This window comes from Babylonia areolata, chromosome 9 (genome assembly GCF_041734735.1).
Source record: "Babylonia areolata isolate BAREFJ2019XMU chromosome 9, ASM4173473v1, whole genome shotgun sequence".
In the NCBI taxonomy this organism is placed as follows: domain Eukaryota; kingdom Metazoa; phylum Mollusca; class Gastropoda; order Neogastropoda; family Buccinidae; genus Babylonia; species Babylonia areolata.
The window spans coordinates 44075235-44103036 of NC_134884.1; the positions used below are offsets into that span (position 1 = coordinate 44075235).

General features: G+C 43.9%; 1 protein-coding gene across 1 annotated transcript; it reads left to right on the plus strand.

Annotated features, from left to right (window-relative positions):
* The first annotated feature begins 358 nt into the window (after positions 1-358).
* On the plus strand, positions 359-26135 carry LOC143285512 (tetratricopeptide repeat protein 5-like). The gene is made up of 10 exons (XM_076592848.1): positions 359-476; positions 3040-3172; positions 5290-5501; positions 6720-6867; positions 10001-10092; positions 12233-12286; positions 13498-13644; positions 22689-22903; positions 24398-24539; positions 25031-26135. The coding sequence occupies exons 1-10, from the start codon at positions 432-434 to the stop codon at positions 25148-25150; spliced, it is 1308 nt and encodes a 435-aa protein (XP_076448963.1). The 5' UTR covers positions 359-431; the 3' UTR covers positions 25151-26135.
* Positions 26136-27802: the final 1667 nt, after the last annotated feature.

Sequence of the window (27802 nt, forward strand, 5' to 3'; positions counted from 1 at the left end):
GTCCAGACCCCCACTTCCCCCACTTCAGTCTTCCTTTTCAAAGTTAATTTTTTTTAAAGTTAATTTTCTTCTCTTTTTTTATGAGGGCAGGATGTAAAAAATCTGTATAAGCTTATTCTTTTACCCTCAATAAAGATCATTTTGACTTGACTTCACACACACACACAGAGGCACAAGCATGGCCCGGTGTACAACTGTCCAGTTGGAATACACCTACGTTTTATATTTCTATGCCGTTTGGCCCTAGCCTTTATTAGAAGAAAATGACGACAGATACTAGACGAAAAAAATTATCCACCAACAACAGATTTCGGTTCCACAAGAGTCTTTTTGCACTTGTGCGCAACTCAACCGATTAGTTTGTCCAGTTCATCTGAGGTCGCTTTCATATTTCCTCTTGTGTGCAGCGAAGTAGTGTCAAGTGTGGAAGCATGGCGGACGACGCTCCAAACAACGCAACGCTGGAAACAGCGAAAGTAAGTTGGCTTTGTTTAGAAGTTTCTGTGTACATGTTTATGATATGCCAGTAATATCGCACTGATTCAAGTGTTCAGCCTGAGATGACCTTGCGAGGAAGCTGGCATATGAAACTGAAAGTAAAATTATCGATCGCGAGCCATCTCAGGACTCGTCTCTAGGCTCAAGATTGAACCACGTCAGTAGTAGTAGTAGTAGTAGTAGTATAGGGACTGGCAAGTCATCTGCCGAGACTTCTCGGCCTTTTTATGTCCCCATCGAATCTCCATCTTCACTTCTTCCATTATATTTTATTTATTTATTTTCTTCTACTTTTGTTTGTTGTTGATGGGCGGGGTACGCAAGTACACTTCTGTAAGAAACTTTGTTGTATTCATCATAATAAAAAAAAAATTCTTTTAAGATTGTGTTGGTGTCAAGGAGATTTTTGAACGTGTTAGTATTTTGTGCAAGTTTAACTTCGGTTGGTAGTGCATTCTATGTTTGTACAATTCGGTTTGTCAGGATCACAGGAAAATTGCAAAGGCCATGTTACTTTGTTAGTTTACAAGAATGACAAGGGCTTCGTTGACCTACGACCCCCCGAGGGTACTAATCAATCCAGCCAAATCCCCGACCTTCAAGAGGGCAGCCTGGGAAACTTTTAATCCCGCATTCCCCTACCGATGCACATAATAAATCATAGGCATTCAGTTATCCGTCTATGAGGGTCAGGGTTCAAATCCCGCTCTTGCCTTTCTCCCAAGTTTGACAGAAAAATCAAACTGAGAGTCAGTTCATTCTGAAGAGATGATAAACCGAGGTCTGGTGTGCAGCACGCACTTGGCGCACAGAAAAAGAACCCATGGCAACGAGAGTGTTGTCCTCTGGCAAAATTTTGTGGAACTGAAGAAATCCACCCTGAAAGGTACACAAATATATATGCATGCACTCAAGGCCTGACTAAACACGTTGGGATATGCTGCCACCCATTGTTGTTGAAGGCTTGGGATGTGCTGGTTGGATGGTGACTACAGTAGCCAGACTGGCCCAGCTGGAGACGTGAACATTCTTTTTGTATTATTTATCTATGCCAGCCAGGCCTCCAGTCCATATGAGGTCTGCCCAGACAGCTAGGCTTTCAACATCACTGTGAAGAAGATGAAGAAGAAATCTGGTTCATATGCATTCGTTTTTTCACTTCCTTTCTTAAAAAGTTAAGTTGTTCTCTCAAGAGCAGACTTGACATTTTTCCAATAGCTGGCTGAGGTTGAGATCAGTAGCCCCACACATGATTCATAAGTCCTTCTTGATGAAGAAATATTCGCTTTTTGTTATTTATTAGCCTTGGGGTAAGTAAGCCTAACAGCAAATGTTCCAGTTGAAGTGACCGACTCAGCATGTGTACTTAACAGATAACAGGCTGTACATTTGACAAATGTAGCTCTTCTGTTTTTGAAGGCTTCCTCTGATTGGTTGCACCAAGAAAAGTTTGTTTGTTGCATCTTTTCAATGTAGAAAATTTGTTTGAAATAGCAGGGGTGTCTGAGGGTAAATGCGAACGTGCAAGTTTAATTGCAAACAATGGATTTGGGTTCATCACTACATCTGGACAGTTAACTCACTTAGTACTGTCAGTTTGCTTACCTGATTTTCTCCACAGCCGACCCATTTGTATTGGATAGTAAAAACAAAAACAACCAAGAAACACACCTAAAGTTATGACCTGAAGTTTATGATAGAGGCAGGTTTTGAACACAGTAGACATTGCATATTATTGTTGCATCACATTGAACTGTTGTATTGTTGGATTTGATCACACATACACATACATACACAAACACACATCTAAACATCTGTGTGTGTGGTGATACGTGTGTGAGAATGTTGAATGGTCAGTGAGTCGATATCTGTTCACAAAACTTATTTTTGTCAGTAAAAAACCCCACCAAACTATTTGAATGTGTGACTTTCTCAGTATCTGTCTATGATTACATATATGCTTGAACTGTATATGTTTATATTGGAAAAAGAAGGGAATGGGCAGGAAATTTATGGGAGATAAATAAAGTAACTGAATCAATGAACCACACAGTCATTTGGCAATAAAACCAAATTTCAGAATACTTATAGATTTAATTGATTAGCTACTGGATATTTGGATAAACTGACCAAGAAAATGAAAATTGAGAACGATGAGAGTGAAAGGTGTTTGTGATTGTGCTGTTGGAAAGTATAGCAATTAACTCTGAGATTTTTTCTGGACATTTTTATTATGTCATTGTTTTCAGCTTGCACTGAAACTAAGTATCGATCAGTCTGCTAAAAAGTCATATGTAATAGAATATCTTAAGTTAATATATTTTTGCTCTTTATGCTTAGACGTGTTCTTGTTGTTATTGGTGGGTTTTTTTTTTTATCACTTTTATCAGTTATTTAGCTGTTTGTCCATTGTTGTGAAATCAAACTAGTTTTATTAATTAACAAACTTTGAAAATTGTCAGAAGTGTTACCTCTTCATGGTGTTTTGTGGAGTTTTACTCTAAAAATTTGAATTTGAAAACTTATGAATTATGATTTCAGAAACTTGTAGACGAGTTGTATGGTTACCGGGACCACTATGTGGAACGCTTTGGGGTGGAGAAAGTGTCACAGAAAGTGGACGATCTGGACGGGAAAATGAGAGAGACGCTCGTCAAGCTGGATGAAATGAAAGGTGAAGAATAAAGCCATGCTGTATTTTGTCACTGACAGTGCTTAACATCGGATGAGACAGTAAACGGAGGTCCTGGGCGTAGCATGCATTTAGCACACATGAAAGAGCCCACTGCAAGAAAAGGGTTGTCCCTGGCAAAATTCTGTTGAAAAATACACAGTGATACTGATAGGAAAACAACACACTTGCAGGCAGAGAATAAAAAAGGGTTGATCTCTTCCTGGTGGGGGCAGTCCAAATTTCACACAGTGAAAAGAATTATGCAGTACAATACAATACATTGTGTCACACAAAGGATTCACTTAAAAATAAGAATCTGAAACTTTTGCCACACTTTGGTCTGTTACATATATCAGGCAAAACTTGCTCCTTTCTTTCCTCTACTGCTGCCAACAAACTCACTGTTTCTGTCATACTATCTAGATTAGACTGCTGCAAGTCTCTCTTAGCTGTGATTCCTGAGAACATGCTAAATGAAACTGAGCGCATTGAGAATAATACAGCACAGCTTGTGCTTCGTTAATCCAGGCATGAGATCGCAACTTCAGTTTCATTTTCATTTTCTCAAGGAGGCATCATTGCGTTCGGACAAATCCATATACGCTACACCACATCCGATGGGTAGATGCCTGACCAGCAGCATAACCCAGTGCGGTTAGTCAGGCCTTGATTGCATACATAAAATGTATTTGTTTACCTACCAGAGTGGATTTCTCCTGCAGAATTTTGCCAGAGGACAACCCTTTTGCTGCCATGGTGGGTTTTTTTTTTCTGTGCACCAAGTGCATGCTGCACACTGGATCTTGGTTTATCATCTTATCCAAACAACTAGACGCTCAGTTTGATTTTCTAGTCAAACTTGGGAGAAAGGGGGAGAGCAGGATTTGAACCCAGGCCCTCATGGACTACCTGTATCGGCAGATGAGCGTCTTAATCATTCTGTCACCTTCCTCCTTCAACTTCACAGCTCAGAGCACTGCGCAGGCTTCCCGTGAAGGCTGGAATCAATATAGAATTTCTTGTCTCTGTTTTCAATGTCTCTGTCACAACAATATGCCAGCATGAATATTTTTTAACTTGTCCATCTGTACCAACCTTCAAGGATGCTACGCTCTCTTGACACCTCTCTGCTTTCAGTTCCTCGGTTTTCCATTGAAACCTTTGGTAAAATTAAAAAACCTTTCTCTGTCTTTGGCCCACAATCAGGAACTCTAGTCTACCTCCTGTCCCTGGTGAAAACACAGCGGTATCCAACTTTCAAGAAGAAGTTGAAGATGCCACTTTTTTATTTTCATACCTCTCCTGATGCCTGCCACAGTGTGAATGTGTGTTTGTTTCTGTTTTTCTGTGCATGTTATTGAGACCTGTGTTATGTGGAGGGGGTTGGGAGGGAGAGTGAGATTGATTTTTAGATATTGTGATTTTGAGTTGTGCATTATTTGGGCATTGTGATGTTTGTCATTGGTTTTGAGTATTCAGATTGATGTAAGTATTGTGATATGGTTTTGAAAATATTGTGATGATGGTGTTGTGGTATGAGATTTTACCATTTAGGTGTTGTGATGTTTGATTTGTATGTTCTGTGTGATGGTTTTGTGTGCGTGTGCGAGTGTACACATAAATCACTGTAGAGTTAGTGTTTGGTTGGATGCCTGTGCAGGGTTTTGTGTGTAAGTTGTCATTTAAGTGTTTAAATGTTTGTTTTACTCGTCAATTTTTGCAGTGTACAGTGCAACTGAGCATGTTTTACATGATTAGAATTAGATACTTTCTTTTTTGAATTATGATATTATTATAAAAAAAATAAATTATTATGATGATGTCATTTACTGGGAAATTATAAAAGGTAATGGATTGGGAGATATAAAGTACCCATCATTCTTTATAATTGTTTAGTTACAGTTATGACTGGTTTATTTCTTCATATTTTTGTTTCTAGTGGTACTGGTACCAGTGGTAGTGATGTTGGTGTTTGCAATGGGGTTTTTTTTAGTTGGCGTTTTGTGTTTTCAAGTTTGTGTTTGTTAAATCGTTGAAAAGAGAGGAATGAAATACTAAAGTCAATGTATCCATGCATCATACATGTTGGCTTTTGTTGTTGTTGTTGTTGTTTCCAGACAGCATCACGAACAAAGCAGAATACTTCTTGCTGCGAGGCCGGACGCTGAACGTGGTGGGGAAGTTCAGCAATGAAGCGCTGGAAGCACTGTCCAAGGCGGTGAAGCTGGACCCGAAGTCTGTGGAAGCCTGGAACAACTTGGGGGAGTGCTACTGGAAGAAGGGCGACATAGCGGGGGCCAAGAACTGCTTCACTGGGGCTCTGGGGCATGTCAGTGCGCTTGGTTTTTATACAATGCAGTACAGTGTAATACATTACAGTACAATGCAGTACAATATAACACAGTACAATACTGTACCGTACCATACAGTGCAGTACCATATCGTACAGTACAGCACAATACAATACAATACAATACAGTTCAATACCACACTGTGGTGTACCATACTGTACCATACAGTGCAATACAATATAATACAATGCAAATCAATATGAATCAATGCAATACAATACGGTTCAATACAAATTGATACAAACCAATACATTACAATGTAATGCTATGAAATACAATACAGTGCAAAACAGCACAATGGAATTCAGTACAATACAGTACAATGCATTACACTGCTTCACTGGTGCTTTGGGTCATGTCAGTCGACTTAATTTGATATAATACAACACACTGCACTGCACTGCACTTCACTACACTCCGCTACACGACACTGCACTACACTACACTACACTGCACTGCACTGCACTACAATATAATACAATACAATACTGGACTTTCCCACTTGCATTTACTTGCATGATATGCTATATTTTGGGCTGTCACAGTTACTTTGTTGCTTTTTGTAGTTCATTAGAACAAGGAAATCCAGGTCACTCCAGAAGAAATCTATCATGTGCATGTGTTAGCAATGGACAGTACATGACAGCTGTTTTCCTGATACAAGGTGTCTCTCTGGCTTAAATTAAATGAAAATGGATCAAGGTGGACTTGCCCATGTCATTTGTGTGAGACCAAGGTATAAACATTTTACTTCTGGGATGGATATTAGCTGTCCATTCTGCTATGTTATTTACCTATATGGTTTTTGATGTACTTTTTTGTAAGGCTTTGATTTTTTTTTTTTTTTTTTTTTTTTTTTTTTTTTTACTATTGTTTGTAGTGTGGGGATTATAAGTTAAGCAGAAGGGCTGACATCCTCAGCACAGCCTAGTCAGATTTGCTTTAAGGAGCTTAGTGGTTTAGCTAATTCGTCATAAAGTCTGTTGTCTTGCAGGCGGTTTTTTTTTCCCCCCCACATTTGACAGTTTTGTGTTTGATGCGGTTGAAGTTTTATTTTAGTTGGACAGTCCTGATATGCCCAGTATGGCTGGACTAAAAGCAACAGTGTCAAATGTCGTGTGGTACATGTGATTTTCAGGAGATGAACAAGGCCCCTTGTGTTGTAAAGCTGGTCATGTGGCACGTGTGATTTTCAGGAGAAGAACAAGGTGTCATTACGGAGCCTGTCGATGGTGATGAGGCAGCTGGGAGGCTCCCCTGAGGAGTGTCAGCAGCTGGTGAAGGACAGTGTGGAGAGAGCCAAGGAGGCTGTTCAGCTGGACATCACTGACGGCTCTTCATGGTGTACGTAGGGCTTGTCAGCATGGTCATTTTTCTTGATTTGTACACTTCTTTCCACATAGTCACGCTTCTTGATTTGTACACCCCTTCACTGTTTCATACTTATTCAGTTCATGGTGTACGTAGGGCTTGTCAGCATGGTCACGCTTCTTGATTTGTACATCCCATGGTGTACGTAGGGCTTGTCAGCGTGGTCACGCTTCTTGATTTGTACATCCCATGGTGTACGTAGGGCTTGTCAGCATGGTCACGCTTCTTGATTTGTACATCCCATGGTGTACATAGGGCTTGTCAGCATGGTCACGCTTCTTGATTTGCACATCCCATGGTGTACGTAGGGCTTGTCAGCATGGTCACGCTTCTTGATTTGCACATCCCATGGTGTACGTAGGGCTTGTCAGCATGGTCACGCTTCTTGATTTGCACATCCCATGGTGTATGTAGGGCTTGTCAGCATGGTCACGCTTCTTGATTTGCACATCCCATGGTGTACTTAGGGCTTGTCAGCATGGTCACGCTTCTTGATTTGCACATCCCATGGTGTACGTAGGGCTTGTCAGCATGGTCACGCTTCTTGATTTGCACATCCCATGGTGTATGTAGGGCTTGTCAGCATGGTCACGCTTCTTGATTTGCACATCCCATGGTGTATGTAGGGCTTGTCAGCATGGTCACGCTTCTTGATTTGCACATCCCATGGTGTATGTAGGGCTTGTCAGCATGGTCACGCTTCTTGATTTGCACATCCCATGGTGTATGTAGGGCTTGTCAGCATGGTCACGCTTCTTGATTTGCACATCCCATGGTGTATGTAGGGCTTGTCAGCATGGTCACGCTTCTTGATTTGCACATCCCATGGTGTATGTAGGGCTTGTCAGCATGGTCACGCTTCTTGATTTGTACATCCCATGGTGTCCGTAGGGCTTGTCAGCATGGTCACGCTTCTTGATTTGCACATCCCATAGTGTATGTAGGGCTTGTCAGCGTGGTCACGCTTCTTGATTTGTACATCCCATGGTGTACGTAGGGCTTGTCAGCATGGTCATGCTTCTTGATTTGCACATCCCATAGTGTATGTAGGGCTTGTCAGCATGGTCACGCTTCTTGATTTGTACATCCCATGGTGTACGTAGGGTTTGTCAGCATGGTCACGCTTCTTGATTTGCACATCCCATAGTGTATGTAGGGCTTGTCAGCGTGGTCACGCTTCTTGATTTATATATCCCATGGTGTACGTAGGGCTTGTCAGCGTGGTCACGCTTCTTGATTTATATATCCCATGGTGTACGTAGGGCTTGTCAGTATGGTCACGCTTCTTGATTTGTACATCCCATGGTGTATGCAGGGCTTGTCAGCGTGGTCATGCTTCTTGATTTGTACATCCCATGGTGTATGCAGGGCTTGTCAGCGTGGTCACGCTTCTTGATTTGTACATCCCATGGTGTATGCAGGGCTTGTCAGCGTGGTCACGCTTCTTGATTTGTACATCCCATGGTGTATGCAGGGCTTGTCAGCGTGGTCACGCTTCTTGATTTGTACATCCCATGGTGTATGCAGGGCTTGTCAGCGTGGTCACGCTTCTTGATTTGTACATCCCATGGTGTATGCAGGGCTTGTCAGCATGGTCACGCTTCTGCACAGTCTTTCTTCATATGTTTTATCCTGCAATCCACTAACAAACCTTGTTGCCCTTCTTTGAACTTTTTCAGCAGCAACAGATTGCTTTTTGTATAGCGGGTACCAAATAACATTTCCATATTTGAGGTGTGGTCTTAATAGTGTCTTAAATAATCTAACAGAAGTGTCACTGTCCATATATGAGAAAGTTCTTTTTATGATCCCAAGTACTGTTTGCCTTTAATGATACATGATTAATGTGTCTATCAAATTTTAAATCATCATCAAAGATAACTCCCAAGTCTTTTTCTTCTGAACATTTAATTAAACTTTTCTATCCGTCTGTGAGTCTCATAATGTAATCATTCTGGGGGTTGTTCTTCCCGACATGCAATACATAAGTATAAGTTAATATGCAAGAAATAGGAACATATATGTATGTCTGTTTTATCATTTCTTCAAATCTTCAAAGTGGAAGGTCAGCCGTCATTACTGACTATTAATGACCTGTGTGCGCAGAGGCGTAAATACCTAGCTAAAACCTAAGTAGACCTATCTTTTCCTCCGGAGGGGGTGACAATGAGAAAGAGCATGTATACATACTCCCTCCCACCGTCACTCGCAGCGTCCCTCCGGGAAAAAAAAAAAAGAAAGAAAAAAAAAAGGGGGGGGGGGGGGGGGACTAAACTGTGATCTTGTTCAGCTCCCTCTTGAATGCTGCCAAGGAGGGAGCCTCTGCTGCTGTTGCAGGCAGGGAGTTCCAGACGGGGATGGTTGATGGGAAAAAACTGTATTTATAAGGGTCAGAGGAGGAGCTAAGATGGACAAATTTGTGTCGATGATTTGATCTTGTTCTGCCGGATCCTTTCTTGAGAAATTTGTCTAGAGGGATGTCTACAATGCCGTTGACCATTTTATACATCAGGGTCAGCCTTTGTCTGTTCCGCCGTGATTCGAGGGATTCCCATCCTAGTTCTTGCAGCATGTGTGTTACGCTGCTGGTCCGCCCGTAGTCATTGTGTACATAACGTGCTGCTCTTCTTTGCACCATTTCAATCTTGTTCTTTTGACCTTCTTTGTACGGGCTCCAGACTGATGAACAATACTCCAGGTGCGGGCGTACAAGAGTTTGGTAGGCATTGGCTTTGGTGGTTTTATTGGATGTTTTTAGGTTCCTTTTTAGGAAGCCTACCATGCTGTTGGCTTTGTTGGTGACTTGTAACATGTTCTTTCCAGTTTAGATCATTTCTTATGTCGACGCCGAGATATTTTGCGCTGTCAACATGCTCGAGGGTGTGTCCTTTTAATTTGTAGTTGTAGCTGTTTCATCTGCTTTATATGTACATTTGAATTTTATAAAGTGCTGTGCTTGGTATGCATGTAATCTTTACTCTTCAGGTGTTTCTTTTTTTTTTTCTTTTCTTTTTTTTTAAAATTTGTGTCATACAAGCATGTTTGAAATGTGTTCAGTTGCTGATCCTGATGTGTTTGGAGATAATAAGAGCCCGTTGTTTTGCAGTGATTTTGGGCAATGCCTACCTGTCTTTATTCTTCTCGGGCGGACAAGACCCCAGGGTTCTCAAACAGTGCATGAGCGCTTACTCTCAGGCTGTGAGTATGATTCTGTCATCTGATACAGGTCTCTACTGCTTGGAGACAGTCATGAGAAGGGGCTGATAGGAGTGAAAGATTCTGTATAGGTCATCCTGAACAGTTCAAAAGAAATGAGAAATTTAGAGGGTATATGTGTGTGTTTGTATACATGCACATGTGTGTGTGTGTGTGTGTGTGTGTGCATCTGCTTTAGATGTTGAGAATTATTCAGACATCGTTTACATTATTTTTCGAACATTCAGACAACATTTACAATGTTTTTCAAACAGTGACAGAGCGCGACAGGGAGAGACAAAGACTGATCATGATGAGAAACACTTGCCAGTGTCCATGTGTGTGTGAACATATGTATGCATCTGCTTCTGAAGTTGAGAATTATTCAGACAATGTTTACTAATTTTTTAAAGCAGTGAAAAAAGTGTTGCAGGGAGAGACTAAGACCGATTGTGACATGAAATATTTGCCGGTGTCAGCTCAGCAAAACAGCTAATATTTGAGAGAGTATTGCAGCTATTTGTATGTAGCAAAGACAGTGTGTCTTGTAGACTCAGTGAAATTTTTAGCGTATATTCACACACTGCTTTGTCTTCATGTGTGTATAAGTGTAAAGGTGAAGGAGAAATAGGATACACCTTAGCCCCAAGTTAAAGGATGTAAATGGTAGCATAAAAGCATTTGTCTGAGACATACCATTGCCTGTATTTGTTTCTATGATTCCTTTTTTTTTCCTTCCTTTTTGACTGACTTGTGTAAACAAAGTGAGTCTGTGTTATGACCCGGTGTACTGTTGTCTGTCTGTGTGTCTGGCTGTGTGTACATGGTAAGCTTTAACATTGCCATTTTCTCTGGAAATACTTTGTCTGCCAAAACCAAGTTTGTCTTAAAAATAGTAGGAAAAAAATCTTCACAGTCATACCAATAATAGGTTGTACATCTCCCGAATTTAGCTGTGTTTCTGAATTATTAGCTTTTTATTTCGTTGATGCTCGATCCGGAATCTGAAAACGCTGTTACCCCTTTGCAGCTGCCTGGATGAAGACAATCTCTTGTAAGAAGGCGCCATGACCTTGTTTTTCTTGTTCGCAGTTAAAAGCAAAGAAATACAAATTCTGGACAGAACACATACAGTGACACTAACTACATTATTGACATATTTACTGCATATGAATATTCTAAAGTGGACACTGATTTAACTAGAATGAACATAAAAGAAAATTTGAATCGACCGTCTTCACTGAATTACGGTTTTTGTCTACACTGGACTGTGCAGATCTAAACAAAACTGATGCAAAGTCTGATGCGATGGCAACGTCTCCTTTACCGCCAATTTAAAAGAATTTCTTAAATAATCAACAATGTGTTACTGCATATGAATGTTTTAAAGTGGATACTGAATCAACTAGAATGAACAGAAAAGAGAAATTGAATGGACTGTGTAGTAGTTTTTCAGTGACTGCCGCAAAGAGTTGTCGAACACGGATCTCTGCAGATCTATAAAGAAACAGAAACATATTGCAGTGTGTGGGAATGTCCCCTTTACCTCGGACTTGAAAGAAATTTTTAAATGCTGGAGATATACCAAAATATCATGATTTAAACGGCGTTAACACTTCAATTGCCGCTGTCGATTTATTCCGCAGAAAGAACATGCTTAAATAATAATTTTTGATTGTCATTGTTGAACCCACGTCAGCCAAATGGATAAAACCAATCATTCTTGATCTGAACATCCTAGGTTTGAATCTGCTTGGAAGCCTTTTTTTGTTTTGTTTTTAACATAAATTTTTATATAATAGTAATAACGAATAGAGAACATATTTCAACAAACTTTTTTTTCTTTTTTTTTTCTTAAAGTGTATCACAAGTGAGTCTTGAAGGCCTTGCCTTTCTTGTTTTTGTTTTTTTTACATTTGTTATAAAACATATATTCAGCAGATCATAGCAACATGCTATGTGTGTACATGTTTGAAGACAAAATGAGACTGAAAACTGTGTGTTTTTGTTGGGGTTTTTTGACATTTGGTATAAAACATAGATTCAGCAGATCATAGCAGCATGTCATGTGTGTATATATTAAAAGACAAAATGAGACTAAAAGCTCTGTGTGTTTTATTTTTTCCCTCAACATCTTCAACAGGAACGTGATGCAGTTGCTCGCAGTAATCCTGATCTTCATTACAATCGAGCAATGGTAAGTATCATCATCTTTTTTTTTTTCTTTTCAGCAGGGTTTTAACAGAATAACCTTAAAAATAAATCTTATACTGCTAGTATTATGCTCCAGTTTGTGAATATACCTGTTGTTTTGCTTTTAAAACATGATAAATGACACATCAGACTTAGACATGTAAATGTATACATGTGCCAACCCATCACACACACACACACACACACACACATACACTGTCAGAGGTACCAGCTGTTACCATTTCACTGTATTTTGTTACGCTTGATCGCTGTTTGTTCCAACGTTACACCAACATCAAAATTGTTCCGATAAGTTCATTTTCAATTACATAGCTTGGTCACATGCATTCCTGTCGTAACATTACCCAGACACTCTGGAACTGTTGCTCATGAGGCCAGGGCAGTCACTACAAACCTTGGTCTCACATGATGATGCTCAGCTAAATGCATGTGTGTTTACATTGAAACAGCATTGATTGGACCAATCAGCCCCCCTGAAAGCGGAGTATGGCTGCCTACAGGGCGGGGTAAAAACGGTCATACACGTAAAAGCCCACTCGTGTACATACGAGTGAACGTGGGACTTGCAGCCCCCGAACACAGAAGAAGAAGAAGAAGAAGGACCATTCAGCTTAATCATTTGCCTGAACAAGACAGAACATGGCTAAATCAAGTTGTGTCTCAGTAAAACTGCATCTGTGCTCAGAGGATTAAGCTATGGAGTGTAAGTTCACCTCTGTCAGGTGATCTCCTGAAGAAGTATAAACAGAGCAGTAATAAGAGACTGGACAGTGGAAAACAGGCCTATTGTAACAATTACAAACAGCCTGGTAGCAGTTACACCATGTTGCAGATATGCTCAAGTGTTTGTATGCCTTGTAGATGAAATGTGCATTTGCTAATGTGGCTCGGAGTTTGAGTGTTCCTACCAAATTCAAAATGTTCCTTCCAAATTTCCTGATTGTTCCTACAAACACCTGACAGGGGTTGGCATCTCTGCACTGTACATGACGTGTGTGTGTGTGTGTGTGTGTGTGTGTTCCAGTCCTATTGATTGTTCCCTACAAACACCTGACAGGGGTTGGCATCTCTGCACTGTACATGATGTGTGTGTGTGTGTGTGTGTGTGTGTGTTCCAGTCCTATTGATTGTTCCCTATAAACATTTGACAGGGGTTGGCATCTCTGCACTGTACATGACGTGTGTGTGTTCCAGTCCTACAAGTACCAGGAGGAGTACCAGAAGGCCCTGGAGGAGTTTGACCTGGCTGCACAGCTTGATCCCAGCTGGTCCGACCCTGGCATGGAGGAGAAGGCTCTGCTGACTTACCTGGACAGTGTGGTCACCCTCACACAGAAACAGGTCAGTTATCTCTTACCTGACTTACCTGCACAGTGTGGTCACACTCACACAGAAACAGGTCAGTTATCTCTTGCCTGACTTACCTGGACAGTGGTCACCCTCACACAGAAAATGGTCAGTGATCTCTTGCCTGACTTACCTGCACAGTGTGGTCACCCTCACATGCACAGTGTGGTCACCCTCACACAGAAAATGGTCAGTGATCTCTTGCCTGACTTACCTGGACAGTGGTCACCCTCACACAGAAAATGGTCAGTTATCTCTTACCTGACTTACCTGCACAGTGTGGTCACCCTCACACAGAAAATGGTCAGTTATCTCTTACCTGACTTACCTGCACAGTGTGGTCACCCTCACACAGAAAATGGTCAGTTATCTCTTACCTGACTTACCTGCACAGTGTGGTCACCCTCACATGCACAATTTGGTCACCCTCACATGCACAGTGTGGTCACCCTCACATGCACAGTGTGGTCACCCTCATGCAGAAAATGGTCAGTTATCTCTTACCTAACTTACCTGGACAGTGTGGTCACCCTCACATGCACAGTGTGGTCACCCTCATGCAGAAAATGGTCAGTTATCTCTTACCTAACTTACCTGGACAGTGTGGTCACCCTCACATGCACAGTGTGGTCACCTTCATGCAGAAACAGGTCAGTTATCTCTTACCTGCAAGGTGTGGTCACCCTCACACAGAAAATGGTCAGTTATCTTTTGCCTGACTTACCTGGACAGTGTGGTCACCCTCACATGCACAGTGTGGTCACCCTCATGCAGAAAATGGTCAGTTATCTCTTGCCTGACTTACCTGCACAGTGTGGTCACCCTCACGCAGAAAATGGTCAGTTATCTTTTGCCTGACTTACCTGGACAGTGTGGTCACCCTCACATGCACAGTGTGGTCACCCTCATGCAGAAAATGGTCAGTGATCTCTTGCCTGACTTACCTGCACAGTGTGGTCACCCTCACGCAGAAAATGGTCAGTTATCTCTTGCCTGACTTACCTGGACAGTGTGGTCACCCTCACATGCACAGTGTGGTCACCCTCATGCAGAAAATGGTCAGTGATCTCTTGCCTGACTTACCTGCACAGTGTGGTCACCCTCACGCAGAAAATGGTCAGTTTAATCACACATACTTAACCGTGACCCAACTAGTGCAGACTCCGGCAGGGGTCTGACATTCCTGTCCTGTGCAAACTACTATCCGCCTATGCGGAGAAAATGAGAGAACTACGGCCGATAACCTCCCGGAAGTAGGTAACGTCCCCTTTGTCCCCCTGGTTATCGTCCTCTTTTTCCGGCAGCCATCTCGACACCTGTACCTGTGCACTTCATACGTCTAAGTTTTTCGCATTTTCTACCTGTCTATCGATTCTTTGGCGTTTCTGTTTTGTGTCCGATTATGTCTTCAAACAGGTCGCACAATTATGTAGCCCGATTGGGAGATCGGGCTAAAATTAAGGCACGATCGCAATCGATTCGCGATCAGTCTGGGCCCTCTACCTCTGCCGCTCTCAGCAACGCCAACCCTACGCCACCCCCACTTCCTCCGCTACCTCCGGTCGACTCCAGACCACCACTACCCACTACGCCTCCTCCGGCGACTTCTACAGGTTTGCTTACCAATACACAGGTCAGTGGTGCCATTCACAATCCTTTTTTCGATTCGCGATCGGACTCGTCGCGATCCGCGATTTCTCGGCTCTGCCAGTCGGCAGTACCCGAGTCGACCTCCTCTATCCCTTTCCCCATGCCCTCAGTCTCAAGGGATTTTTGCACAAACCCTTTGGGGAAACAACGCAAGTCACTTGCTCTGGATCCGCACACTAGTCTGGGCCCTACGTGCGATGCGTCCGTGGTGGCGGCCGTGACATCGGATCACGAGCCCCCCACGCGGCATGCCTCGACCGTCTCGGATCCTTTGGCGACCGTGGCGTGTAGGGATGCCCTCCCATTGTGCAGGGAGGAAGGTGGACCACTAGGGGACACGCTTGCCCATACGCGTGCACCCCTCCCCTTGTCACGATTTTCCAATCCAAGGGAGGCAACTCCTGCTTCGGTCCCCTTATCGGTGACCGCCGCAGTTACTTCCCTTGCACCGTCACTGCCCCTTGCCTCCAGTGCAGGCGCGTGCACGGTTCCACCAAGCCATGCAGTGATGTCCACATCTGCCATTTCTCCAGCTGCTGCTGTTTCCCAGCCACAAACGGTCTCACAGCAAGCTGCTCAAACAAACAATCAGCAGCTCATTATCAGCTTGCTGCAGCAATTATGCTCCACTGTCCTTCCTGGTGCCACACCTTCTCCTGCTTCTGCTCCTTCTTCTAATGCAATACCACCACCCCCTGCCACCCACCAGCAGCTACCCTCCACTTCAGCAGGACACACTCAGAGCACCCAGGACAGCCACACTGGCCACGTGCCCAGCACACAGCCTGATCCATCACCCTATGCCACTGAAGAGACTTTTTCTGATGGTGACACAGACTCAGAGGAACCACCTTCAGAAGAAAACCAGTTGGTTTCCCTGCAGGAAGCACTAGGACACCTAGCTTCCTACACTCCAGACAGGGTGGAGACAATTCATGCACCGGGCACGCCTCAATCCTGCGGTGCTATGGAAATCATGGGCATCCACAGATCCTCCAATGGCCCTCACTATGCCCTCACACAGTCGCCCATGGTACTTGATGCCCTGCATAGTACGCTGGCACGCATCAGGGGCCAACCCATCAGCGAGGTCCCCTCTGATTCTGTACCCGATTTCCCTGCAGCAATGGGTCGAGGCAAATTCTTAAAAACCCAACCCAGACCCACTTCAAAACCCCCACTGTTAGCTCCGGGTCCTATCCCGCAAAGGCCCCTGCCTCTTTCTCAGGAGGACCTACTACTACTCCCAAACAATTCGCAGGCCAATCGCTCAGTCACAGTGACAGACAGATTCTTGATGGACCTGGAAGAAGCTGCAAGGTTGTCCCTTGAATCAACTGCAGCCATAGACAACTTCCTGGCGGGCCTTGCCACAGCACTGATGGAAACGCCAGCTGACCCACCAGCCGGCCTTGACATCTCGGTCTTCTCTCCCTTCGTACAGCAGATCGCCCAGCTCCTTATGCGCTCTGCCAATATACAAGCGCAGGCCTACATGAACGTGATTTTGGCCAGGAGGGACGCTGTGCTCGACCACTCTCCATACGTGCGTTCTCTGCCAGAACATGCTTCCCTCAGAGCGCTTCCTCCCGCCGACGGTTCCCTTTTTGGTCAAGGCTTCCCCACTGCGGCCATCAAACGCCGCGCAGACTTGGGTAGGGACCTTGCCCTCGGCGCAGGCCCTCTCCGCACTCAGGCACACCCGCGGCATGCTCAACGGCATCAGCCCTACACCTTAAGGCGTAGCAACATTACCTCCTTCCGACCGCGCCCGCGCCAATCCACAACCTCAAACGCCAGAGCACAACCCAGGCCACAACCCAGGGGTCAGCCCAGACCGTACAGGCGCCAGCCGCACTCACTCCGCCCTCCACGCAGGCCAGCAACCAACTCCACTCCGGCCCACCCCCAATGACTTGCCCCCGCCCTTCACCCGCCACTCGCGCACCAACAGCCAGCAGGAAGCCTGTCCAGGCACATGCCAGCGTGGCTGTCTCTCCCAGCATGCGAGTGGGTCCTCCGGGTGATAGGGTCGGGGTTCCGCCTGCCTTGGCTCTCCTCCAAGGCACCTCTCACTCTCTCTCCTCCTCCCTTCCCCCCCCCTCAGGGCGACACAGCCTGCTCAGCCCTGCGGGACGAAATACTCTCTCTCCTCCACAAAGAGGCCATAGAAGAAGCTCCTCCTCTCTCCCCGGGCTTCTTCGGCCGCATTTTCGTCGTTCCCAAAACATCCGGCGGATGGCGGCCAGTCCTAGACCTTTCGCCCCTAAACAGATATCTCCAGCACAAATCATTCCGCATGGAATCACCTGCGTCAATCAGGGACTCCATCAGACAAGGCGACTGGGCAGTCTCCATAGACCTCACAGACGCTTACTTCCATGTCCTTGTTCACCCCAGGGACCGCAAGTGGCTCCGCTTCTCATGGGAAGGCAAGTCCTTCCAGTTCAGAGCCCTTCCATTCGGCCTGGCTCCAGCCCCGTGGGTCTTCACCAGAGTGGTCAGGGAACTATGTTTGGCCCTCAGGAGCAAGGGCATACGCCTGAGGGTCTACCTAGACGACTGGTTGATCCTCGCAGAGAGCAAGGCCCTCTGCCAGCATCACCTCAACCTCGTCAGGACCCAGTGCCAAGCACTGGGCTTTCTGATGAACACAGACAAATCGGAACTGGAGCCCTCTCAACAGTTCGAATTCCTGGGTATGGCGATCGATTCGGTATCAATGACCATACGTCCGGCCATGCCTCGCCTCCACAGGCTACACAGCCTCCTTTCTCATCTATCACAGGCAGCCTCGGCGTCAGCCAGGGAGCTTGCCTCTCTACTGGGCTTCATGGAGTCTCTTGCTGCACTGGTCCCCTTGGGCAGACTACACAAACGCCCATTTCAGCGCCACTTCCAGAACAGGTGGTCCCAGTCTTCTCAGACGTGGGACACCCAGATTCCTCTAGGCACATGGTTCTCACAGTCGACCCAGCGCTGGATGGACATGCAATGGCTCAACGCCGGGGTTCCCATCTCGAACCCAACTCCAGATGCAGAACTATACACAGATGCCTCCAACACGGGCTGGGGTGCCCACATGGAGAACCACACAGCGTCGGGGACTTGGTCCCCACAGCAGCAAGCATGGCACATCAACAAACTGGAACTGGAGGCGGTCTCCCTTGCCCTCCAGCACTTCCTCCCCCACGTTTCGCGCAGGTCGATCTTGCTATGCACAGACAACACGACGGTAGCATGTTATCTGAACAAACAGGGGGGAGCTCACTCTCACCAGCTGTCCCTGCATGCGGAGACAGTCCTCCTCTGGTGTCAGGAGCACAACATCCACCTGACAGCACGACATGTCCCAGGCAAGCTCAACATTCTAGCAGATTACCTCAGCAGATCCCACACAGTGCTTCAGACGGAGTGGACCCTGTCACACTCAACACTTCAGCCGATCTGGGACCATTGGCACAAACCACATGTGGATCTCTTCGCCACAAGGTTCAACTTCCGCATCCCCACATACGTCTCCCCAGTCCCAGACCCGCAGGCCTGGGCCGTGGACGCCCTGTCGATCAGCTGGTCCAACCTTTCGGGGTACGCCTTCCCCCCACTGCCAATCATGGGAAAAGTCCTCAGAAAGGCAAGGCTGGAGAGTGCCGTCCTGATTCTCATCGCACCCCACTGGCCAGCACAGCCGTGGTTTCCCGACCTTCTCCACCTCACTCACGTCCCCCCACTCCGCCTTCACATCGGCAGACACTCCCTAGTTCAGCCCCGCTCAGGCATTCCCCACGGAAACCCAGAGGTTCTCAACCTACACGCCTGGCTACTGTGCGGGAATCTCTGTCAGCACTAGGCGCCTCTGATGACACAGCCGACCTCGTATGCAGGTCACATCGCAAAGGCACTCAAGGCGTTTACTCTGCACACTGGAATCGCTGGCTCTCCTGGTGCTCTACCCACTCAGTCAATCCCACACACCCATCCAACATGGACCTCGCCAACTTTCTCGCTTTCCTCTCCTCCTCCAAAGGCCTCTCCGCCTCTGCAGTACGCGTCCATCGCGCTGCAATCAGCTCCACTCTTCGGCAACTAGGCGGACCCTCTTTCTCAGATGACCCCCTGCTTAGGGCATTAGTCCGAGGGGCTTCCCTCAGCCACACACGTACATCCCCTCGGTCCCCTTCTTGGGACCTGTTTCTGGTACTACAATACCTCCGCAAGGCACCCTTCGAACCCCTTGCTATAGCTCCCTTCAAGCTACTCTCAATGAAGACACTCTTTCTCGTCTCACTCGCCTCAGGCAGACGTTGTAGTGAGGTCCATGCCCTCAGTGGCGTCACACAGGATATAGCCTTTGAGCCGGACGGATCTATCTCACTTAGGTTCCTCCCTGAATTTCTTGCCAAAAATCAGACTCCCGATACACCCTCTCCCATTCTTTTCATCAAACCGCTCTCTTCCATTCTAGCCCATGATGACGAGGATAGATTCCTCTGCCCGGTCAGGGCCCTGCGCATATACCTCAAAAGGTCGCGTCCTTTCCGAGCGTCCAAGCGACGCCTCTTCATTAGCTGGAACCTAGACCATCCACGTGACATTAGCAAAACGTCGCTGTCCCGATGGATAGTCAATGCGATCAAAGGTGCATATGCAGACGTAGGTTTGAGACTCGATGCCTCCTCAGCCAGAGCGCATGAAGTCAGAGCGTGGTCCTCCTCTCTTGCCCTGGCGCACTCAATACGGCTACAAGACATCTTAGATGCCGCCTACTGGAAAAATCCTGCCACCTTCATCGACTTCTACCTGAGAGACGTCGCACGCCTGCGGGATGATGGCTCAAGAGGCATCGCTTCTGTGGTAGTTGCACAGCAGGCTATCGCAGCACATAGACAGTAGAACAGGCTAGCCCGCCACCTTGTCGCGCTATTCTGCACTAGTTGGGTCACGGTTAAGTATGTGTGATTAAAAGGAAATTTTCTATCTAAAATTACGTTTAAATAACATACTTACCGTGACCCAAATTTAAGACCCTCCCGGCCTCCCCGCTTCCTGTTCTCCCTGCTCGCTGCGCTGCTGATGGCATATTGCCGTCAAAAGAGGGCGATAACCAGGGGGACAAAGGGGACGTTACCTACTTCCGGGAGGTTATCGGCCGTAGTTCTCTCATTTTCTCCGCATAGGCGGATAGTAGTTTGCACAGGACAGGAATGTCAGACCCCTGCCGGAGTCTGCACTAGTTGGGTCACGGTAAGTATGTTATTTAAACGTAATTTTAGATAGAAAATTTCCTTTATCTCTTGCCTGACTTACCTGCACAGTGTGGTCACCCTCACGCAGAAAATGGTCAGTGATCTCTTGCCTGACTTACCTGCACAGTGTGGTCACCCTCACACAGAAAATGGTCAGTTATCTCTTGCCTGATTTACCTGGACAGTGTGGTCACCCTCACGCAGAAAATGGTCAGTATCTCTTACCTGACTTACCTGCACAGTGTGGTCACTCTCACATGCACAATTTGGTCACCCTCACATGCACAGTGTGGTCACCCTCACGCAGAAACAGGTCAGTTATCTCTTACCTGCAAGGTGTGGTCACCCTCACACAGAAAATGGTCAGTTATCTCTTCCGTGGACAGCCTGGTCACCCTCACACAGAAACAGGTCAGTTATGTTTTACCTGACTTCATCAGTTGTCAGTTTCTTGCTTTGGAACACACACACACACACACACACACACACACACACACACACACACACACACACACACACACAGAGTCTTTCACATGCCATGCCTGTCTGCGCCACACCCACTCAACTCATGCACACTTTCAGACAACATCGAAGAGGTTAACTCAGTCAGTACTGCCGGTTAGCTCCCTAACTGTCATCACGGACGACCCATTTGTATTAGTAATAAATGAAATCAGCAAAAAACAAATGTTAGAATTTAAGATGTGTGTGTGGGTTATTTCTATTTCTCTTGAACTAACTAAAAGAAACAGTTTACTGACTACAACTGCTGTTGCCAAGGAACTGTGAGTGAATGATGGGTTGAAAATGTGTAGAATTCCAGAATTTTGGATCACAATTTATGGTTCTATGTGTACATAATGTACGGCAACATGTTTAGTTTGAAAATGTGTAGAATTCCAGAATTTTGGATCACAATTTATGGTTCTATGTGTACATAATGTACGGCAGCATGTTTAGTTTGAAAATGTGTAGAATTCCAGAATTTTGGATCACAATTTATGGTTTTGTGTACATAATGTACAGCAACATGTTTAGTTTGAAAATGTGTAGAATTCCAGAATTTTGGATCACAATTTATGGTTCTATGTGTACATAATGTACGGCAACATGTTTAGTTTGAAAATGTGTAGAATTCCAGAATTTTGGATCACAATTTATGGATCTATATGTACATAATGTACGGCAACACATTTAGTTTTTAGGGTTTTTTTTTTTTTTTTTTTTTTTTTGGGGGGGGGTTCATTTCAGCTGCTGTTACTAACATTCTATAACTGTATTCAGAAAGTATGTGAAATATGTCTTTCTCATATTCATGCTTCACTCATTATTAATGAGTGTGTCAAGTAAGCTGGAAACTATCAGAAATTGATAGTCTGTTCATTTTCCTTGAAAAAAAAAAAAAAAAAAAAAGCTGGGTTATGTATACTTCCTTGTAGCGGTTTGCATGTTAGAATTTTTTTTTTGTTAATTGTTACCCTTCGCAACCAAAAACTGCCTGGCAAACAGGAAGCAGAAGCCACAATAACACTCAGCACTGAAGGGGTTAAAATGAAAAGACGCTAACTAAAGAATGATGAAACAGTTGAGTCAGGACAGTGGGGATCATTAGTGTTCATGTTTTGCAGCTGTTGTTGCATTTTATTTTGAGATGGAAAGAGGTGCACATGAGGTTGTGTGCTTGATTTTCTTTCTATCTTTTATGTCTCTTACATCTGTGTTAATTTTTTTTTTTTATTATTCTTATTTGTGTGTATGTGTGTGTAGTTTGTTACTTCCGTTTTGTAGAGATGTGTCTCTCAGTCTCACGATGTGTTCTACTTGTACATTTTACATGTATTTAGTACAACAACATTTATATGCATATGTGTTTGTGTGTCTCTTAGAACAACAGCAGATGTGTAAGTCAGCCAAAGTGCTAATATCTTCACTGTTGGAAAATGAAGATTCATTCATTCTTTCATTCTTCATACACTCTTGAGTTTTTTTCATTTTTCTGTTTGTCTGCTGTTAGGAATGAAGCCAGGTGCCTATAACTCAGGGTAAAAATGGTGCTTGTTTATTCATGTTAACTACTTGTCATTGAATGCGCTACCCCTTGTTTCGATCAGATTTCTGTTGACGGTAGTTTCTGTTTCACAGGGAAAGTTGAAACCCAAGCAGCTGCAGAGCTACCTGAACTCACTCAGCGAAAAAGACCTGGGACCTTACGGCATGGGGTCCTACACCTCGCCCACCGGCAAAACCATTGAACTGAGCCACATTTCAACCTCAGACATGGCCCCAGAGGTCAATGCCAACAAGGTCATCTGCGGCAAAGTTGTCTGCTCAGTAGAGAGCAACTCCACTGTTCCATTGTGAGTGAACCAACTCATCGTGTGGTGTTTATATCAATGTTATTAAACTCAATTTCTGTAATATTCATGAGCTTTCAGCTCATTTTGATTTTATTTGGATGGATAGGCCCATCTTTTTGTGTCACGGCTCATGTATGTTCAGCTAAGTGCTGAGAGTTTGCATATGCATCTCTTGGGATATGTTTTTGGTATGTTCCAATTTATGGTCGTTTTGAACTGTGAGATGGGTTCAAAACTTATGTTGTTGGGGAAGAAAGATTTCATTTCGTTTTTGGAGCCAATCTGTCTTATGAGAATGGGTTGCTGGGCCAGCAAGTGAGCTGTTGAGTGCCCTCCGTTAGCTGTGGGATGTTCCCCTTATTACTTTTGGTATCAGTGTTGGTCTCTGTGGTCTGTGTTCTTTGCCCTGCGTGCAGTGGTGTGCCTGTTTACCTGGTGACAGGTGAGGGAGAGGTCAGGTATTTGTCTTTGTAGTGTTAGATTGGTCACGTTACTTGTTCATTTTTGTTGGAATTAATGGGACATAGGTATTGGGTGCTTGCAAGGTTTTGGGGATGTTGTATCAGAAATCTTTTAAATCCAATACTCTTTTTTATTTCAGCACATGTTTAAGGGAATTCGTAAATTTGTGAGTTGTGTTTAAGATATGTTATTTTGCTATTCATTCAGCTTAGATTATCGTTTAGAATTTATTTTCTTTGTGATGGAAAAATGTATCCTTTTGGTTTGAATTCCCCAAAGCATTGTTTTCTTGTCACTGGTGTGCTTGCTGGGTACTTTTCCTTTTTAAAATCAGTGGGATGAATATTATGAGTCGCTTTAAAGAATTATCTGCTCTGCACTCATTCAGGATTGTCTTTCACTTTAACCCTTTCAAATCCTGATCTCGCTGTTTCTCCCAAGTTTAACTGGAAAATCAAACGTACTTTTCAAGTCAGCAGTTTTTTGTGTGAAAGTGTCTATATGTAATAGGATATCCACTTGCTCCTCAACAAAGTGTAATGTGTATTGGAAGGGATGGAGGGTATTCTTCTGTCAATTTGTGAAAAAGCATAGACTACAGACAAATGGGAGTTGGTTGTTACATATTTTTTCTGTGGGTTTTTCTTCATCGCCATCTCAACTTCAAGAATTGAAATCTGGAACAACGTTTGTTTCCATCCTAGCTTGTCCTTCCCACATTCCCTCACATCTGCTTCCACATTCCTAACATGTACTGGTAACCCCCCACCCCACCTGACCCCCGGACAGTATTACAGATTGCAAATATGAACCATCAGACCAGTCAAGCACAAACACACACCCACATACCACACATGCATGCAGGCACACAGAACACACACACACACACATATACAACACACATAATGAACACCCACTCACAAGTCCACACACTGCATGAAGACTTCCAGCAAAGGGGGGGTGGGGAGGAGACAGACACACAGACAGCTATGCTGAGCGTCTCACTGCAGTATATGCTGCTGTTTCCCACAGCACGTTCTGCCTGTGTGACAAGAAAAGCTGCATCCCTGTCACGGTGTACAACATGGTGCAAGGCGGAGGAGTGAAAATCGGCGACTCTGTGGCCATCCCAGAACCGTACGGCCAAGTGGTGAAGATTAAACATAAAGATAAGGTATGAGGTGTTTGTTTGTAGTGTGTGTGATTGTATGTGCACGCGTGTCTGTGTGTGTGTGAAGGCGTGTAAATATGTGTGGGAGTTGTTCATACATGCAGAAGTGTGTGTGGTTGTCTGTACAATAACTGAAGATTGTTTATTCAATTGGCTTGCATCTTACTCAATTCAATTCATATTCTGTTCAAAAGATGCTTGTCAGCAACTAAGTAAGTGAAATATAAAAAAAATAAATGAATAATCAATACACCCTTCCTTGATTAGTCTGTACATATAAGTCATCATGAAAAAGGGAAAAAAATCAGGGAAAAAACACCAAACAAATGTCTTTGTAATACAGCACATTCCTGGTTTGAGCATTGAATACTTTTATGAGTTTGTTGTGGTATGTAATGTTTGTGTTTTTTGGTGTGTTTTTTTGTAAATTGTTGCTTTTAATCAATCCTGGCACAAAGAAACTCTGATTGATAATGAACAGTATTCCTTTCCAGACATTTGATTTCCTCAGCGTGCGAGTGGACTCTCCTCTGGTGATGGTGGTCAATGGATCCAAGGTGAAGGCCAACAAGCTTTCTTCTTGTGTCTTGTCTGTGAGAACAGTGCCAGAATAACTGGTCTTTGGTCATTTCTGCCCAGCACACTGCCCTACATGCCAGAAGGATAACTGTTGTACATAAGAGAAATGGGAACAGAGGCAGCCCATATTCTTTTTACTTGTTATTTAGATCAGTAAGCATTGAAACTTTTTTCTTTCTTTCTTTCTGTTTTTTTAATATACAGTTGCTTTTTCTTTCTTTTCTTTTTCCTTTTTTTCTTTTTTCACTAGTGTGTGGAGAGAAAAATATTTTTAAAGATCATAAAATTGATTGTACATAACTGAAATAAGAGTTATGAAAATTTGAAGTAAATATCAGTGTACATTTTCACCTTTAGTGTGCTGCAAAGGTTGTTGAATGTGAAGAAAGATGCGGTGTAGAATCATTAAGTGTGGTCTTTTATGATCAGTTGTGTGTCTTGAGAATGAAGTCATGTCTGCACAGATGAAGTGATGGAGGCAGAAAGATAATTGGGGTCTGAATTTAAAGAGCCAGTAAGTTTTGTAAGCCTGTTTCTTTAGATTTTGAGCAGCTGACCAGTAGAGGTATGCATGAGCAGAAATATGTGGGTTTCTTTTTTTGTATTTGTGAGACAGTTCATTCATTGAACTCTACATGCGAACATGCATCATTAGAAAAAGAACCAGTGATAGACAGACAGAAAGACGTGATTGGGCACACGCTAACTCATTGTGTTTTCAATGTGTGAATAAGTTTGCTTGGTTTCTGTAACAAATGTGCTATTGCATAGTTGTTTTTCATGTGAAGTGTTTATGCATCCTGTATTGATATGTTTTAAATCAAGTATGTGAGGATGCAGTTGTTGTGGGTGATATTTCTTGTTGAAACGGACTGCTCTGTGTGCGGTGATGAGATTTCAAGATTGAATGTTACAGATCTGTTGTTCACATGGAATGAATTAACGGGGAAAAAAAAAGCTTGAAAGCTAAAAGAGTATTTTCAGTTTTTGGTGAATAAAATGAAACTTTAAAGCTTTCGATATCACATGATGCTTTTGTATGTCTCTGCTGTGTGTGTGATAATTGTTTATATACATGTTTACATGCATGCACAAGAATAGAAGCAGTGGAAAGGAAGTGGATCCTGTTGTTCAACAGCTTCAGTTTTAAGGTGTCAAAGTGTGCAGACTGACCCATTATGCTGCCCCTCATCTGCTTCAAAAGAAAAAGAAGACGAAAACTTGGGGCATGTGCCTGACCTATGTGTAGACTGAACATGCAGGTCAGGTTTTAAGAACCAACTAAGGAAGTCAAGGAAAATTGATTTGAAATTCGATAAACTGGATAGACAAAATACCATGCAATAATAAGGCAGATAAAAGATGAATGAAGATAAAAAGGGGCCTGACTCAGTGAACACGCACACATACACACTCACACACACACACACACTCTCTCACACTCACACACACACACACATACACACAAACACACACACACATATACACACACACACACTCACACACATACACACAAACACACACACACACACACTCTCTCTCTCTCTCTCTCTCTCTCACACACAACTCACACAAGTTATGTGTACCTCACGGACACAAAAGGCCTCACTCTGCAATCTGTTCCAGTCGTCTGTTAGGCTAACAAATAATGAAATCAGGCTGTATTTAATGTATAAGAATCATAACATCTATCATGTTGAAAATAGCAATTAAGTCCACAACAAAAATTTTCTGACTCCTGCAACCACAAGAATAAAAAAAAAAGTAATTTCTGCAGAGTATGTTCCAGAAATTCCCACCAGCAGTGGCCTAGTGACAGTGCATCCAACTAGAAAGCAAGTCTACAGGTTCGAATCACATACAGTATGATATATAGACCAGGATTTTTACTCTCCCCTCTGCAAGACCATGAGTAGTGGCCTGGGTGCTGGTCTTTCAGAAGAGGTGATAAACTGATGTCCCATATGCAACATGTACATAGTGCACATAAAAGAACCCACAGTAACAAAATGGTTGTCCCTGGCAGAATTCTGTGGAAAAATCCACTTTTATAGTAAAACAAATACACTCGCACTTGCAGACATGGAAGAAAAAATGAAAAGAAAAAAAAACATGGATGGCACTGGACTGGGATGACACTCTGTCTAGAGCAGCCTGAATTTCACATACAAAAATCTACTGTACCCAAAAGTAATACAAGTGAATTCAGCCAGCACTGTGTGGAAGCAAAAAGATGGAGGGGACCCTCACTCAGTCTCCTTCCACTTCAGAGTGATTGTTGTCAAGAGGGGGCTTTGTCAGTGGTGTTTGCATATGATGAATAAGAACAGACACAACTGAACACCACTGAAGTGACTCAGCAGTCCTGCAGGATCTCTTCTGGCGTATGAACTGGTGACTTAGCAGTGATACCTCCTTTGACAAGTTTAACACTGTTATATATTCTTTGCATTTACAGATAAACACACACACATGTGAAAAAACAAAACAAAAAACAACAGCATCCAGTTTGCTTGATTCATAACCAATTTCAAAGATGATGTCTCCCTCTGTCTCTCTCTTTATGCCCTTGTGTGTGAGTGCAATAGGAATCTGAAAGACTGTACTAAAATACCCACACCACTGTGTGACATGTGGATCATGACCACAAATGGAATAATTGCCCATGCACGCAATGTGTCTGAGGT